The sequence below is a fragment of the Eriocheir sinensis genome, chromosome 40 (assembly GCF_024679095.1).
Source record: "Eriocheir sinensis breed Jianghai 21 chromosome 40, ASM2467909v1, whole genome shotgun sequence".
NCBI classification, from domain to species: Eukaryota; Metazoa; Arthropoda; class Malacostraca; order Decapoda; family Varunidae; genus Eriocheir; species Eriocheir sinensis.
This window is the reverse complement of record NC_066548.1, coordinates 76,742-94,243: the sequence shown is the minus strand read 5'-3', so window position 1 is coordinate 94,243 and position 17,502 is coordinate 76,742. Positions and strand designations below refer to the sequence as shown.

Below are 17,502 nucleotides of genomic sequence, written 5' to 3'. Positions count from 1 at the left end.
TAGTTACTTCATTGCCCACACTTATAGCTACACTTCACCCTGCACGTTGAGCTCTGTCCGTACACTTCTTTAATTCTTCTTCTGAGCTGTTCCTCTTTAATTGGTACTTCTTTACACTTCTCTACTTCATTACGCACTCTTATAAGTCACTTCACAACGCACACTTATATACTTCACGTACCCTGCACTGAGCTCTGTACACTTTGCTTGCCTCCACTGATCGACATCTTCAAGTTCAGGTCACATAGAGACAGGAGGAAATACAGACAATGGAAGGCTCGAGAAAACGTTGATGTTCATGTATTAGTTTCTCTAAAAGCCGAACAGAGCCACAATAGCGATGACCTGATGGGAATGGCATGTCGTGAATCTTGCGTCAGGCAGGCAAGGGCGGGGCGGGGCCGCTGACTGTCACTCGCCCGCCGCCCGCCGCACACACCTTGCAAGTCAGCACGATAACACCTGTGATAAGCAGAGGCACGTATGCTTACCAAAATGTACCCCAGTGATGCCCCAGTGTACACCCCCAGGAGGGCACTGGCTGGCAGGCACAGACGGGTCATGCACGTGGTCAGGCCGTGGGGGTCAAGTCCTCCCGCTCACACACACACACTCATATGCATGTCCTGTCCGCAATCCGCAGCTGATTGTGACGGACAGCTGCCAGGGGGTACTTGTGTAGGTAGTGTGGGGGGCACTGACGGCAGACAGAGGTACAGCTGGAGGTGGCACACTTTGAAGATGCCAGGATTAAGATTACAGGAATGAATATGTTGAAGGGACACTCCAGGTCTGAGACAATGGAAAGGAGTGGAGGGATGGGCATGTGTGGAGAGGTGCTGGGTGGAGTACACAAGAAGTGGGGAGGGAGAGGGTCAGGACATGTGTGGAGAGGAGGGGAAGTGGGTCTGGACATGTGTAGAAAGGAGGTGCTGGGTGGAGTACATAAGGGGTGGAGAGAGAGAGGGTCTGGACATGTGTGGAGTGGAGGTGCTGGGTGGAGTATTCAAGGAGTGGAGAGGGAGATGGTCTGGACATGTGTGGGGAGGTGGTTCTGGGTGGAGTATGTAAGGAGTGGAGAGAGAGATGGTCTGGACATGTGTGGGGAGGTGGTTCTGGGTGGAGTACACTCAACTCTTAAATCCTTACCTACTCATCTGTAACAAAATTAGCGCTTAATTAGAAATGGAAATACCATATTGAGTTTTAAGTTACTCAGAGTGAAGTAAGCACTTGGCAACAAGGAATATCTTTAAATTATTAATACCGTAAACAGTAAAGATTAGTTTTAGGACCGTGCCAGTATTACATTATCTACCTTTTGAAACATCACTATCTCTGCATATATCTTTTCTACAAACCTTCAACAGTCATGGAAACACTTTGAAAATCCAATTCAAGGACTTTTTTTTTACTCTTGAAAATAGGGAATAATGTTTACGAAAGCGCGTCGCCTCCTCTGGCGGCGGCCGCGGCGATGCTGCAGCCGCAAAATGGCTCGCAGAGGGTTTAGGGTCAGGGAGCATATTAAAACTACTCCAACCGAACTTTACGACCTACTAATGGGGGGGGGGCTGCACCCCCCTCAACTCCCCCTTCTAACCAGGGGGGCCTAGCCCCACCTGGACCCCCCTACATATATATGTGACTTATTTCAGCGAGAATGTATTTCTCGCAACACCGGCTGCACCGTCGCCAGAGGAGGTGACACACTTCCATAAACATTATCCCCTATTTTCAAGAGTAAAAAAAAAAGTCCTTGCATTGGATTTTCAAAGTGTTTCCATGACTGTTGAAGGTTTGCATAAAAGATATATGAAGAGCTACTGATGTTTCATATAGCAGGTAATGAGATACTGGTATGGTCCTAAAACGAATCTTAACCACCCAGTAAACATTTGCAACATTAATAATTCCCTTAACCTGAAAAAGGAATTTTATAACATAACATCATGGTTCTTCAGACGTAGCACGATTGTCCCTATTATGAAAATCATGATTGCACACCATTACCTGTACCTTATTAATTATTTTATGAATACATTCTAATCCTGTGTCATAGGAATTTTAATGATAAGTCTGGGCATTTCACTAACCATGGATATTTGGGAGGAGGATGCTGGAGCTGCCAGGCAAGAGGAAAACCAAAGAGGAGGTTGATGGACTAGGGTGTGGGGACATACAGGCAGTTGGCATCACAGAGGGAGATGCAGAGGACAGGGAGAAATAGAATCACTTGACCTACTGTGGCCACTGGAATGGGAACAGTAGAAAAAAAGTTAAGTAAATGTCAATGAGAAAGTAACTTACTCATGACCCATTTACATAGAAAAAAACATTAATAGACAGAGCAACTAAGTATAGATTCTTAACATCTGAGCCTTGAGTCCCTTGAAAATTCATGTGGAGCAGCAGAGAGGGAAAGTGGACAATGTAATATTATATTCTTACACCTTTTGCTGCCCCATCCCCTTTGTAATAAGTAAATAGAGGCAGACAGACTGACTGACTGCAGACAGACAGACACACATACACATACAGACCAAGTAACTGACAGACAGACAGATAACCAGAGTAAAAGAGAGAGAGAGAAACAGACATAGCCAAGCAGAAAGATAAACAGAAACAGATAGACAGTCAGATTGTCACTCCTCGTTGGTCACTCAGACAGACAGACAGATGTACACACAGAAACAGACACAAGCCTCAAAGCCTGGGTCTTATCACACTATCAGGCAGTGACTAATAAACAGCTAGATAAGGAGTGTATCAGGGCACCCCTAAGCTTTTGTAGAATCCCCAAAAGATACACACGCACTTAGACACAGCTTCTTCACCCGGCACTTGAAGAGTTACACAATGTCACAAGGTAATGCCTGATACAGCCTCCTCGACACCATAAGCACTGCTGTCCATCCATCATGTTAGCTTTGTCTCATGCAGCAGACAGTCAGCCATATCCCCCAGCATTGTCTCATGCAGCAGGCAGTCAAGTCATATCCCCCAGCTTTGTCTCATGCAGTAGACCAGGGGTTTCCAACCTGGGGTACATGTACCCCAAGTGGTACATTTGCACTTTTCAGGGGGTACATTGGGTCCGAGAGAATAACCATAATTGTACAATACATGGTGTTGTAATCTGCACTCAAATTGCACTTTTTTTTTTTCTCTCTTTTTTTTTTTCCCTCATCAGTCTACACATACAGATTTCATTCTAAAATAATATCAAAATATTACAATTTCATGTTTTTTTTATCCTAAATTTTTAGGGGTACACGGGAACCTAAAAAAATGCCCAAGGGGTACAGAGGAACAAAAAGGTTGGGAACCCCTGCAGTAGACAGTCAGCCATACCCCCCCAAGACAAACTACTGGACAAATAGATAGATGCAAAGCAAGTTTGGAGTTGATAGAAAAAAGTAATAAAGTATTAATGATGGGAGGTTTCAACTGGGAAACATTTGAGTCTGTAGGAAAGGAAAGTACTGAGGGTAATCGATTATTGAAGTTGACATCAAATAAAATGATGATGCAGCGGGTGAAGGATGCAATAGGGATCAGAAGACATGACGTTCCATCAAGACTGGACCTCATCTTCACCAAGGATCCACTTTGAAAAGAGGAGTACAGCACCAATGTCCTTTAGGAAAAGTGATCATATGATATTAAAAATAAAAAAGGAGTATGTCTTGAGTAGCTTATAGTGAAGTATCTTACAGTTGTATAATGTATAGAAACTTATGGTGGGCTTAAAGACCATACATAATAGCTTTGCAATGTACTGTGTTATCCTTTGAGTAATTACCATTACTGCATAGCTTGCAGGCTGTTTCAGAATGTATTTGACCCTAGGAAGGCTGCAGCATTCTTCCACAAAGGCTTTACGCTCATGGACATCTCAAGAGTGTAATCCTTGCAAAAAACTGCTGGAAAACTAAATCAGCTAATCAGAAAGTCTCTCCACAGAAGGTAACCCACCCACCCCTGCCACCACCACCACCACCACCATGTCTGGAGAGGTGGGGAGCATCAAGCCCAACCCTTACATCTTTGACATTGAGAACCGGAGGAAGCGACACCTCCGCCTGGCCCACGACCTCGGGGCCGGTGCCAAGTGCAAGAAGTGTGGCGACAAATGTCCGGGGTTTGAGCTGCACTTCTGGAGGTGAGGAGGACAGCTGTAGGAGTGTACATCTATAGCCATAATAGTAATATTTAGGTTTAGGATAATTATGCACAGTCCTAATTGCAGGCCTACATCTTGGTGGGAGGAAGTTGAAATGTTCTCTGATACTCTATAATAGTCTTTCTTTGTATCATCACAAGTATTACTTTATTATGGTAACAGTTAATCACCTTTAGAATAAGGGACGCCCTGCAGATACTGGCTCTGCTTCAGAGCTTGTGCCAAAATAGCTTCTCAGTTCCATGATGGAGCCAGCAAGATAATGTCACACTTCTCATTACTAACAATTTTCTTGAGCTGCTTCGCCTATTTTCTCCAGCCTTTGACCAGCAAGAAAAACAGCTTTGAGCAGCTTAATAATGGGCAATGCATAACAATCACTCACTAATTTTCCCATTTTCCTTGCCTTTCTCATTTCTCCAGCCATTGGTCATCAAAATATTTTACTAATGTCTTTCTTCCCTTTTTCCTTCCCAAACCTTGACTGTCCATCAGTGTTATGTGGCCTGTGCCTTTTGTATGCCTTGTGTGTGGGGCAGCAGGTGGCCAGCTCTCAGGGCACCCCGGCAGCAGCACACAGGCTTGGACGGCCAGAGGCAGCTAGTGATGCCATGTAAGGCTTCTCTTGTGCTGCATGACTTTGCATGAACCAACAACCTCCTGTGTTTGTCTTAATTAGTTACAGAAAACCCATGTGAGCAAATTCACACACACACACACACACACAAAGATCGGTACTATGAGCTCTGTGCTCTTCCGTAGGGGAACGGCTGACCAAGAGGTGAATTACACACACACACACACACACACACATTATTATAACACTCCCATAGCTCAATGGACTAAGGCTCTGTCCTGGCAGGCTGAGGCACAAGCCCTCCTCAGGATGAGAGTTTTCCACTGTCAGGTATATTTTTTAGTGAGGTCATAGAGTATTCCTGTGAGATTCTGTTATCTTGCTTGCTGTACTTTTGGCACTCATCTGACTGTGTTACTAATACCTTCAGACTTGATCTTGTGTATTCACCATGCATGGTTAACCAGTATATTTTTTACAGCCAAGTCATACACTGTTCCTGTGAAGTTCTGTTCCTGTCACTTTCTTGCATTTTTGGCAGTTCTCTGAGTGTGTTACTGATGTGCCTTCTTGATGGGATATTGTGTATTCATTGTGCATGGTTAAGTATGTAATAGTTTATTTTTTACACCCAGGTCATATACTATTCGTTTGAGATTGTTTGTATTGCTTTTTTATATTATTGGTGCTTATCTGAGTGTGTTACTGATGTACCTTCTTGATGGGATATTGTGTATTCATTATGCATGGTTAAGTATGTAATAGTCTATTTTTTACACCCAGGTCATATGCTATTCGTTTGAGATTGTTTGTATTGCTTTTTTATATTATTGGTGCTTATCTGACTCTGTTACTAATACCCTCACCAGTGATCTGTATTCATTATGCATGGTTAAATATTATGTTTTTTACAGCCAAGTCCTATGCTATTCCTGTGAGATTCCGTTTTTCTTGCATTTTTATATTTTTTATGCTTATCTGACTGCATTACTGATACCCTCAATCAGGACCTTGTGTATTCATTGCACATGGTTAAGTACAGTTAAACCTCAGTATTCGTGGATCTAACATCCATGGATTTGAATATCCATGGGGTAGCCCGTTAAAGTTAAAGATTTGAGTATTCGAGGGTTTTCTTGAGCACTTTTGTGACCAGCCAAAGTGCTGGTGGCTCATCACAATCCCCACCACCACCCTGACCACCTTCATACTTACCTACTGCTACACAAGCTCCTTTGTTACGCATGTAATCACATAGCAAGTAAAAGTTATCCCTTAAACTTGTTCATAAAAAAACTTCAAAAAATTGCCTTTTGCATTAGTGTGTACAGTATGGTTAGGCTACAGCCAAGTTATTGCACTACTGTGAGACTGAGATTTATCTCTAACCAGTTTACAAATCAGTGTTTACAAACCACAGGAAGATATGCATGAACTGTCGCTGTGGGAAGGACGATCATGAGGTGGAGGATGATGACCAGGACATCGGCAAGGTTGTGATTGGCAAGCTGTTTGACCGCCCGGCACGCACCAAGAAAGAGGAGTTGGAGTTTTCCTATGGTTGGCTCCAGTGCCTTGTGTTCATCCTTGCCACACTGACACTAAAGTTTTAATACATTTTTGTAATCACTCTCTTCTATTTCACCCATACATCAGCAGTCATGCAGGCACCCACCTTACACTTGACAGGCTTGAAACTTGAGAGAGTGGAAGAGTACATTTGTCTAGGACAAACAGTTAGTGTAAACCCTGCCCTTGAAAACTAAATCAAAAAGAGAATTGGAAGGAAGGATGAACAGCTGGGTAGGCTGCACGCCAACTGCCCAAGCCGGGATTCAAACCCGGGCCCGCATATTTATAGGGGGGCTTCATGGTGCAGTGGTTAGCACACTCGGCTCACAACCGAGAGAGCCCGGGTTCGATTCCTGGGCGGAGTGGAAAAATTTGGGCGGCTTTTCCGATACCCTGCGCCCCTGTCCACCCAGCAGTGAATGGGCACCAGGTATTAATCGGGGGTTGTGTCCCGTCTCCTGGGATCTGTTCCTTTCTCTTATAATTCCTTCCCCTTCTGTCTCTCTCCGGCATATGACCAGAGAAACGAAACTTTCCAACTTTCCGCATATTTATAGTTAGGGACACTAACCACTGCACCACTGAGGCGCTAGTATGAACGTAGATTGTTGAAAAATTCAAAGTAAAACAGAGTAATGAATAGATATTTGAGCAAAGGTTATTGGAGAGTTTGAAATATTTCTTCCTGTATTGTGCAAAACCTTTTCTTCTAATACCTGGACATTCTGGTGTGTGCACAGACCTTGTCACAAAGGACCATTTACAGGAAATGCTTTAGAAATGGTCAACCAAGAGACTGGCAAGGCAGAGAAGGTGACGTTTGACTGGGTGCCGCCAAACACCGAGAGGAACCTGGCAGCTCGCTACATGGCCCTGCTGCCCAAGGAGAAGAGGCCCGTGGCCGGCTCGGAGGTGAGTAACTCAGCATTTTAGCTTTTTTTTAGTAAATGTTTTATCTCTTGGGTTTTATTAATATATAGTAATTCTTTTCATTTCATTTCATTCAATATTACATTTCCTTTCTCTGGGTGGTAGATAGGGACCCCAACCACTCCCTCCATTGATGTCCTGCTCCCTGCACCCTCTTATTTTGTTTGCTTCCATTGGAGCAGACTAGCAGACTTTTTTGGTGCTGTATTGTTTTGGTGCCCTTGAGCTGTCTCCTTTGATGTAAGAAAAATAATAAATAAAAAGCAACGTTGTGGACGAGGCCATTTGAAGTAGTTTACAATGTTCATGTCACCTACGTATTGAGCAGCACCACAAGGCAGCCTTCTGTAGCCTGAGCACCAAGGTACAGTACTGCATCTTCTGAAGTGGAGTCAGTGTGTGACAATCGATGTCTATGGCAGGAATATTCACAAATGTGCTAGACGTAAAAATTTGAAATGAAAGAATTCGTAATTATCGACTTATAAGTGTGTTTGTCATGCCAACAGGCAGCTAAGGAGCGCCGCAAGCAGCTAGAGCAGCAGCTTCCCCTGTATGACATGGACGCCAGCCAGCGCTGTGAGAACATGCCGGCCGAGGAGCTCCAGTCCTTCGAGGCATACCTGGAGCGCATCAAGACGCAGGTGGCCGGACAGGGCATCGTGCAGGAGATCATTGGCCTGCCACCGCCCTCCATGGCTCAGCCCCTACAGAGCCATCCACAAAGGGACAGCCACCTTGGCACTGCTGGTGGAAATATTGCTGGTCAGAACTATCCTGCTCAGCCCTTACAAAGCTATCCACCAAAGGACAGTCAGGTGGGCATCTCTGATGGAACTGTTAGTGGTGGTAAGTACCCTGCAGCAACCACAATGGGTGATCCCTTGTTTGGAGAAGGGGCAGATAGATATGCAGTGCCTTCTGCACCACCTCTGCACCAGCCATTAGACCAGCAGCACCAGCAAACAGGACCCAAAGAGGACACCAGGCAGCCAGGGTTCAAGGCATTCATGGAGGGAATGGTCAGTGGGTCAGGAAGGTACAACGTGGCCTCCAGTCAGCCCTACGGTGTGGCGCCGGGGACCGCCCACCTGCTGAGGGCTGCAGGACAAGGTGTTGGAGGCGTTGCAGGACAGCTTTCAGGACTAAATTTGGCTGGGAGTAAAGAGGTGAGTTCAGTGGGCCTGCAATGATTGTATCACATATATGCCCTTTTTTTTTTAACGTCTTGGCCTATTGCGCCAGTAGGCTTCTTCCCGGTGATCCTGATGGTCGGTCTAAGGCTTCTTCCCGGTGGGGCCTGATGGTCGGCCCAGCCCGTTCTGGCACAGGCAACTGTTTATAGTGGCGCCATCTTGCATTGGCTCACGCTGCCCTCCCAGAGCTCATCTTTAATCCTAGAATCTAGAGTCCGGGTTGATAGGTGGTCTTCTGGACAGCATGTGGGTAGTTTTAAGCCACTCGGCGGCGGCGGAAAAATCCCAGCTTGGTGGCACCGGTCGGGGATTGAACTCACGTCCTCCTGAACGTAGGGCTGTCTCGCTACCTGTTCAGCCACCGCCTCCCCAACACAACACAAGTTTTATTTATCATTTGGAAAAATTAGTGTAAAAGATCCAATTTATTCTTCATTTGGTACACTACATTTATTAACAAAAGCCAAAACTTTTGACTTACTGTGCATTCTCATAGGGAAAAGTAATGTTTGAAAAATTAGACAAAATTTACTTTTCGCAGCTTCTTCCTGAATGATTGTGTAACATATGAGCTGCTATATATTTGAAGTGGTCAAGCCATTCAGTAAGTTTTATGATGTTCATAGTAGTGGACTGATGGCCCCAGGAAGACAGTAACTCAGTGGTTAAGGGAGATGAATTGTACTTCAGCAAGTATCAGTATGCATTTAAGCCTCGCGTATGCTTTTTATAACACTGCTTTAGTTACCAGTATTTGTTTTCTCTATGAAAGTCAACAGTAAGATTAATTATGCGGAAAGGGGAAACCAGTAAATATCACTCAAATGTAGAAATAGTTAAAAACCATGTAAGTTAGTATGACTTTCAGGTGACTTTCAGCCACATCTTGAAAACTGTTCATCTTCTGCCACACAGGTGCCTACCACAGGCGAGCCACAGCTTGGCCCCTCAGCCGGCGGAGTCCATGAAGGGGAGCCGCCCCTCCTACACACCTCTGGCTCTGCTGGTGTCTGGCCGCCTCCTCCAGCCTCTGTGTATGGCTACATCCAAACACCAAGGATGCAAAGTGCCTCCAGCCAAGGCACCCCAGGCCAGCAGGGCTTTGTGCCAGGCACACAAAAAACCCTGCCAGGCCAGCAGGGCTTTGTGCCAGGCACACAAGGCACCCTGCCAGGCCAGCAGGGCTTTGTGCCAGGCACACAAGGCACCCTGCCAGGCCAGCAGGGCTTTGTGCCAGGCACACAAGGCACCCTCCCAGGCAAGGAAGGCATTGTCCCTGGCATACAAGGCCCCCTGCCAGGCCAGCAAGGCTATGTGCCAGGCACACAAGGCACCCTGCCAGGCCAGGAAGGCATTGTCCCTGGCACACAAGGCCCCCTGCCAGGCCAGCAAGGCTATGTGCCAGGAACACAAGGCACCCTGCCAGGCCAGCAGGGCTTTGTGCCAGGCATGCAAGGCACCCTGCCAGGCCAGGAAGGCTTTGTCCCTGGCACACAAGGCTCCCTGCCAGGCCAGCAAGGCTTTGTGCCAGGCACACATGGCTCCCTGCCAGGCCAGGAAGGCTTTGTGCCTGGCACACAAGGCCCCCTGCCAGGCCAGGAAGGCATTGTGCCTGACACACAAGGCCCCCTGCCAGGCCAGCAGGGCTTTGTACTTGGCACACAAGGCCTCCTGCCAGGCCAAGAAGGCAGTATACCTGGCAGGCAAGGCTTCCTACATAATCTTGCTGGTCCCCAACAGCCACTGTCCATTGCCTCAGAAGCGCAGCCACTCCAGCCTGGCCGAGACAAGGTGATCCACAGCTACCACAGAGGCGACTCAGAGCCCGCCAACATCCTGGCCCATCAAGCAGCTGAGGTGTCAGGCAGCTGTAGGCCTTCTGAGCCAGCAGGTTCATTACTTGGCAAGGAAGCTGGCAAGGGCTTCTTGCCTCAACTATCACCTATACAAGGAAGTGTTATAAAGGAAGAACCTCCTCAAGCACCCTATGCTGCCTACAAGGATACTTTGGCAGGTAAGAACTTACTGATTCTTCTCTCATTCTTGTGAGTTTCATGTATTCCTGAACATGTTTATTATTGAATTACTCGTATTAGCCTTTATTACAGTGTAAGTTATCTTTCAGGAGGTGTTCAAGTGGCACCAGGGTCAGACGTGACTGTCTTGTTCCCCGGGGAGAGCCAGGTGCTGGGGTCCCAGGGCAGGAGTGGAGCCGTGCCGGGACAGAAGAGCAAGTTCTCCTGCCAGTACTGTAGCCTTCCCATGACTGTTGGAGACGTGGCAATCTTTTGTGAAAGAGCTGGACCAGATAAGGTGACCATTTTCAACATTTTTGAAGTAATGAAATATAAGATCCATACATGTGCAGCCTTTTGGAACTATATAATGGCTCAGGGTGGGACATGACTGTATATGTATTTTCTTATCCGTACAACATATTTTCAGCCAAGAGTAAGTGTAGGGTATTCTTGTACTCAGGTTGTTTCTGGAGTGGGGATGAGCTTGGCATGTGACTCTTCATAGTACTCTCATTTGTACAGGATGATTGTTTTACACTATTTGTATAATTGTTATCTGCAAGCTTTTATGAAATTAACCGACACTCATAGCAAGGACTGATTGTATGCATTAGCAAAGTGGTATGAGATCCTATCCAGTGTTGTATATAAGTGCTGAGTGGGAGTCTTGGGTGTTTTCTATGAAACAGCTGGACCAGAGAAAGTGACCATTTTTCAACAAAAAAATATACAGGCTTAAGCTTGACACTGTGAAACACAAGCTCTCTTATATGTATAATTTAACTGATTGGTATAACCTTTTCTTCAGTGTTGGCACCCTGCCTGCTTCTGCTGCTTTACCTGCAAGGAGCTGCTGGCTGACCTCATCTATTTCTTCAAAGATGAAAAAGTGTATTGTGGCCGTCACTTCACAGAGGCTGTGGACATGCCTCGGTGCAAAGCTTGTGATGAGGTATGTCGTGTTACTCTCTTAAGCTGCCCTCTACACTGCACCCATATTTGTCTTCGTCCACTATCTATCTATCTATCTATCTATCTATATATATATATATATATATATATATATATATATATATATATATATATATATATATATATATATATATATATATATATATATTTATTTATTTATTTATTTATTTATTTATTTATTTATTTATTTATTTATTTATTTATTTATTTATTTTACAAGCAAATTCTGTCTTCCTTACCAGCTGATCTTTGGCAACTCTTGGACACGAGCTGATGACGCTGACTGGCACCTCCACCACTACTGTTGCAACATTTGTGACAAGGCACTGGCAGGGCAGCGCTACGTGCCGGACAAGAATGGCTATCCACACTGCATGTCCTGCTACATGACCTGCCTAGCTAAGGTATTCAAAGCAGTCATACACCTAATAATATTCCCCAGTATATTAGCGTAAAGAGGGACAATTTAAGCACAATCAATAAATGCAAATGCTTGAGGTCTTTTTGTCTGTTGTCTGTAAATATGTATTTTTGAAAAATATTATCATTGATACATTTAATATTTTAAGATAATATATAATGATCCTATATTAATACAGCTCCAAAACATGACCCCAGTCAGGGCAGCAGAAGACCAGTGACGGGATCCATGAAAGGCATTGTTGGTTACATATATGTAAGCCTACACACATAACCTACAATGCCCTTACAAGCTGTGCTACAGACCAATCCACAAAGTAGATTATAACTGCCAGGCAACCACAAGCCAGCCAGACGGCACTGTACCTCTTTGTGGGTCGGGCTGTAGTTTACGTACACATAGCCACAACTTACGTGTATCAACGTGCTTTGTGGATCCCAGCCCAGCCTCAACACTACATGCAAAAATCCCCCCTCACCCCTAGAGCTTATAGGAAGAGAAAATATAAAGCCCCTTGAGAACATATGTACAGGTCAATCCCCTAAACTTGGCCTTAATAAAATGACCTTTACATGAATACACACAGTTGCCTAAAAGACAAAGAGGGCTGGATGCATTACATTCTGGTGGCATTCTCATGGTGTCTCATTCTCATGATGGACAACAAAATCTTCAGCTTGCTTTATTCCATTCAAGTCTCTTGTTTTCCTCCTGTAATTAAACATTCCTTCCTGACACTCCTTTTCAGATGTGTCAAACATGTGAGGAGAAAATCGGCCCAACTGAGAACAGGTGCAGCCACCGTGGGTACTGCTACCACGCCAACCCGCAGTGCTTCCAGTGCCACACCTGTGGGGCACCTCTGCTGGGGAGGAAGTTCAAAATGTCCAAAAATTGGCTGTTTTGTTCTGATTTATGTATTCAAGCGGCAGCAGCAGAACTGGCTGCCAACACAAATCCCAAAGAAGCCCCTCAGTAATACATCAGTTGCATTGTATTTTTCCAGTATTGTAAAGCAGTTAGGTGAGGCATCCACGATTCCATGACCCATAGTTCATGTTTGTTTCCACGTACACTTCAGTGAAAAATTGGACATGGTATAAGTCATGAAGCGGGGCTGAGGCAGGAATTGGAAAGCTTAGTATCACCATAACTCAAAAGTTCAGCAATTTGAACTTAAAACATTACCTACATACATGTATTACAAATTACTTGATGCTCACCAAAGAACTTGCTCCATCATAGTTACAGACACAGATGCAGACAAGAGTCATGGGTCAGGGACACTAATCTTGGCCTCTTGTAGGGTGACATATTAAATGCTCTTTTTAGATTCAGAGGCACAGTCACTCAATAGCTAACTAAATAATTTCATCCTCTTTCCCCTTGAGTGTGCTTGCAGTATAATATTTAGCCTTCCTAGCATAAGCTGCTGACAGGTGGATAACTGGAAAAGAAAGGAGTGGACACACCAGCACAATTCAGTATTTTTCAGTATTAAACCCAAGGAAATCCACTGGAGAAGCATATATGTGTGTGTGGATCATTAATTAAAAATATAACTGTCCTCAAACTTTATTCTGATTAATATCAACGTCTTTATGTTGAAAATACCTGTACAACTGACATGAAGAGAAATTCAAACATCTATGAATGAGAATGTAGGAATATATTTGAGTAACTCCAAAGAGCAATGGAAAATCTTACAATGAAGTCACTTAAAATGTTGGACATGGAGGCACAACAACGCCGGCTCAGACAGCAAGAGAGAAAACATGAATAAAACACACACCAGCAGACAAAAGATGTTTAATAACCAAACACTTCCGGTGGACACTGAAGATGGCAGCAGTGTCCACCAAAACCATTTGGTAGGTAGACATCTTTTGTCTGCCAGAGTGGGTTTTGTTCACATCCAAGTCACATAAGTGTAATTATCTGAGAGAGAAAATGTAAGTACTTTACTAGAACAATTGTCTGTACAGCTGTAAATGGCATCAGTAGATTAGCATCCCTTCTGTCGCACTCATAGTCAACCAAATCCACTATTTACTCTACATATATATTAGAATTTTATAAAGTAACAATATTTTAACAAACATTACATAAAAAAATGTATGACTAATTACATTTTTACAGCACTCTCCTTTGTATTTTTTCAAGAATAATCTCGGTCCCACTCGGTAATAACTTCTGAATGAAAGGATGCAGTGGTTATACAAAGCTCTCGGTGAAAAATTCTACATGTCACGCTGGCCAAGTGGTGCACACACACACACCACTCCAAGTGTTGGCCTTCATATCAGGAAAAACAGTGCTCCACAAAGGTTGAGATGAGCAACAAAAATGAAGTTACTAAGACCGAAGTCAGGATTTATAACCATTCACAATTGCACAATAGCTCGATCTGCCAAGGCAGGTTTTTCGTGATATGAGTTCCAAGTGAAAGATGCATACTAGTGAGCTGACTGTAGAGAGGCAGTGACTGTGTGTCAGCTTGCAGGCGTGATGTCCTGGAGGACCCAACTTCAAGTAACCCGCTCCCCCCCTACAGCTGACAATTTTCAGTCAACACAGTGGCCAAAGACAACCCACATGCTGTCCTGATGACCTTCTATGAACCTAAACTCTATTGAAACTTTCAAGAGGATAAGTGGAGCTCTAGCATGAGTCTAGCAAGAATAGTGACCTTATAAAACACTTGCTTGCACCACTAACGGTCTGGGGCTGATCAACAGGCCCCATGGAGAGCCTTCCGGTGCTATGGGCCAAACATTAAACAAAACGGACACCCTCAACAAGGAACTGTACATCTTTCCCTCTCTTCATGCACCTTCAGCCACCATGGCAGGAGTCTAATATCTGAACATGGGCCTCTGAGAGAGTCATCAATGTTTGTTCCAGATGTAATATTTAGATACAGTGAGACAGATTTGTGTACCAGGTGAACAAAGAAGGTATGATTCAAGGATTCATCCTGATAATATTTTTCATACTGTAAGTAATTATGTTACCAACATTTAGATTAGGCACAAGATTCGGTGGGTATGGTGCTTGCAACTGAGAGGTTGTAAGTTCAGTCCCAGCTAATGGCAGCTTCTCAGTGAAAGGAGTGGCATTTTTATGTAATCTTAATAGAGCTATATGGTCATGGCTACCTAGCTCGGGATTCTTTAATCGCCTTTTACACACAAGGAAGGAAAAGAGAAATACTAGTAGAAAAAAATATTTTGCCTTGCCATCATCCAACAAATCATGACATCTGTGCCTGCAAAGTTTCCTAAAGTGTGAGGACATCATTCCTCTCAGCTAAGCAGCTTCCTCTACTAAAGACAAATCAAGCAGCCTCTCATGCGGCCCCCCACACGGGTTTTTGTTGCTGGTCACAGCATTACTTTAAGACTGTGGCAAAAATCTGCTTATGGTACACTGCACACAAGCACTTTTACCAGTGCTGTTGGCAGCCACATGTTCAGACAGCAAAGCCTCACACACTGCAAACCAAAACCTGCCCCCCACTAAATAAACACTCTACATGGAGGCCCTGAGGTACACAAGCAATGTTGTTATTCAGCCCTTAAAAACTTTCCATGTTTTGCTAAATTTTCTCAGAAAAGCAGAGCGTGAGAATGAATTGTTATCAAAAACATCACAAACAACAATTTCAACTTGTTACATTGTGTCCTCTCCAACACACAGCACACCACACCACAAGGAGCACAGCTGTTGTCGACTTTCTCAACCACACTTTGCAGCTCATGACTTACATCAAACTCTGACTCCCTAGGTTTACACAACTTTTTTCTAAAGGTGTCTTCAGCATGCTCCAGCATCTGTTGCAAACAATGCTCACCCCACAGCAGCAACTTTGCTCTTCTACCTCTTACTTACTTATCATAACAACAAGAGTAGACGCCTCTATCATTCATGTTTCAGTAATTATTAATCAATTATAAAGACTTTATGAAGAATAAATATCTGACTGAAATTTTCCTACTTTGGGAAAAAAATATATTAAGAGCTTGTCATCCATTACAATACAAAAGAATCTATGTTGATGTGTGTCAAGGAAGACCAGACAAACCTGTTGGTGACTGGTGAGCAATTTAGTGAATTAACTACTAGTACATAAAGTTGTTCTTTTACTGTTCCATTCAGTCAACAAACCAACACATGCCTACTCAGCACCTACATCAATAATGACACCCCCTACAGAGTTTTCTTGAATATTAAGACAGCACTTTAACAGGATATCTACAAATAACTTCATCACAGCCTCGTACATCCATTAACCTGTAACCTATATCTTACTGCCAGGCCTAGTATACAGTGCAGAAATTTAACACCCTCACAAAAGACACAGAAATAAAGCTTAGAAGTGTACAAAGGGGAATAAAGAGAAAAAAAATTATGTATAACATGGGGATAGGAATTGGCATCATAGATTAGGGAACAGGCAAGGGTATGTTCTAATGACAATGAGAAATGGACATGGGCGAGTCATATCATGCACAGAACTGAGAACATGGACAACCCAAGAAGGCAATCCAGGAGCTGGAGAAGTCACTGCAGGCAGGTAACCAGATGAAGATGAAATTAGAATCTTTGCCCTACTCATGAAAAGGAACTGAAAGAACTGTGTTCTAACCTCTTGTTGCCCTTATGGTTATGTTACCACCATCCTTCCAGTAACAACCAATGAAGCTGAGTGCATCTTTCCAAACTAAAGTGAAGTGCCAGTTCCTTTCCTGCCTACCACCACAGGCCATATTGACTCATTGTAAATTTTCTAAAACACAATTGATGACTTCTCATCAAAGAAAGGACTGAGTAAGTTTTAATATGAGAATTAAGAACCTTACAACCAGATCAAGGTACACTGTATAATTTATGAGTTTATCTGTTCACTTGGCATTCACTGAACGTTTGATCCTATTTGATTATCATTGATTTTGCTATCTGTTGATTTTGAGCAATAAAATAAATATCTTACTTTTCATTCTGAAGGCAATTTGTTTTAAGCAAAACTGTGTAAATTCTAGAGGCTCAAGGCTCAACGGGCTCTGGGCCACCTCAGTGTGCTCCTTGGGTATCAAGAACCCTGGAATGCCACTGAAATGCTACATATCAAGGTTTTTCAGAGTATAGGCCTAGCTCAGCTCCAGGGCATGACAAACTACTCACCAGGTCACCACTTAACAAATAATAACTAAATACCAGATGGTGGGAGGAAGGTTAACATAATAGTTCACAAGATATTCTTCAACACCAACAAACACAGCATCCCAAGTGTAGGAAAAAATAACCCCTTAAGGAATTACACATTAAATAACAGTTTCGGGCCATTCCAGTTGCAAAAGAGATTTGGGTGTGCAAAGCTCTGATCTTTGACCCAGGAATAACTGTGTTGGCACCAGACACTGCCCAAATAGTCTTGTTATGTCTTGAAGCATTACAACCATAGATTATGCTCTTTAGTTTTGAGCCCATTTTACGAAAGGGATGCAGAGATTCCCTCAAACACATGCAGAAAAGTGACCAAAATGATGCAAGGACATAGGAACTTAGCTTACAGAGAAAGACTAAAAATAAAAGCTAAACTTACATTCTTTGGAAAGACAACATTTTCT

General features: G+C 43.7%; 2 protein-coding genes across 12 annotated transcripts in view; one reads left to right on the top strand and one right to left on the bottom strand.

Moving 5' to 3' along the window:
* Positions 1-2,684, bottom strand: part of LOC127009155 (uncharacterized) — a 33,178-nt gene extending 30,494 nt beyond the window's left edge. Inside the window, exons 1-3 of one of the 2 annotated variants that reach the window (XM_050881939.1) lie at positions 2,636-2,684; positions 2,097-2,253; positions 492-697 (exon numbers count right to left, since the gene is read on the bottom strand). In XM_050881939.1, the coding sequence (XP_050737896.1) occupies positions 492-563 (72 nt within the window). In that variant the 5' untranslated portion in view covers positions 564-697; positions 2,097-2,253; positions 2,636-2,684. Of the gene's footprint in view, positions 1-491; positions 698-2,096; positions 2,254-2,635 lie in introns of those variants that run through there. The other variant, XR_007761681.1, reaches the window with a different exon arrangement.
* LOC127009154 (collagen alpha-1(IV) chain-like) lies at positions 329-14,015 on the top strand. Of its 10 annotated transcripts, none has more exons than XM_050881938.1 (12): positions 2,712-2,869; positions 3,967-4,165; positions 6,184-6,323; positions 7,102-7,247; positions 7,775-8,434; positions 9,377-9,572; positions 9,657-9,677; positions 9,720-10,475; positions 10,587-10,774; positions 11,288-11,431; positions 11,694-11,855; positions 12,621-14,015. In XM_050881938.1, the coding sequence occupies exons 1-12, from the start codon at positions 2,860-2,862 to the stop codon at positions 12,849-12,851; spliced, it is 2,853 nt and encodes a 950-aa protein (XP_050737895.1). In that variant the 5' UTR covers positions 2,712-2,859; the 3' UTR covers positions 12,852-14,015. The 10 variants fall into 10 exon arrangements, with proteins under 10 accessions (XP_050737890.1, XP_050737895.1, XP_050737894.1 ...); XM_050881937.1 differs by having other exon boundaries at positions 9,615-9,677; XM_050881935.1 differs by having other exon boundaries at positions 9,657-10,475.
* The last annotated feature ends 3,487 nt before the right edge of the window (positions 14,016-17,502 follow it).

What these genes read in the sequence shown, in the direction of transcription:
- LOC127009154 (XM_050881928.1), top strand. An exon ending in CTACAAGGATACTTTGGCAG is followed by an intron (nt 10,476 to 10,586) that starts GTAAGAACTTAC and finishes GTTATCTTTCAG; the next exon opens with GAGGTGTTCAAGTGGCACCA. An exon ending in GGTGCAAAGCTTGTGATGAG is followed by an intron (nt 11,432 to 11,693) that starts GTATGTCGTGTT and finishes CTTCCTTACCAG; the next exon opens with CTGATCTTTGGCAACTCTTG.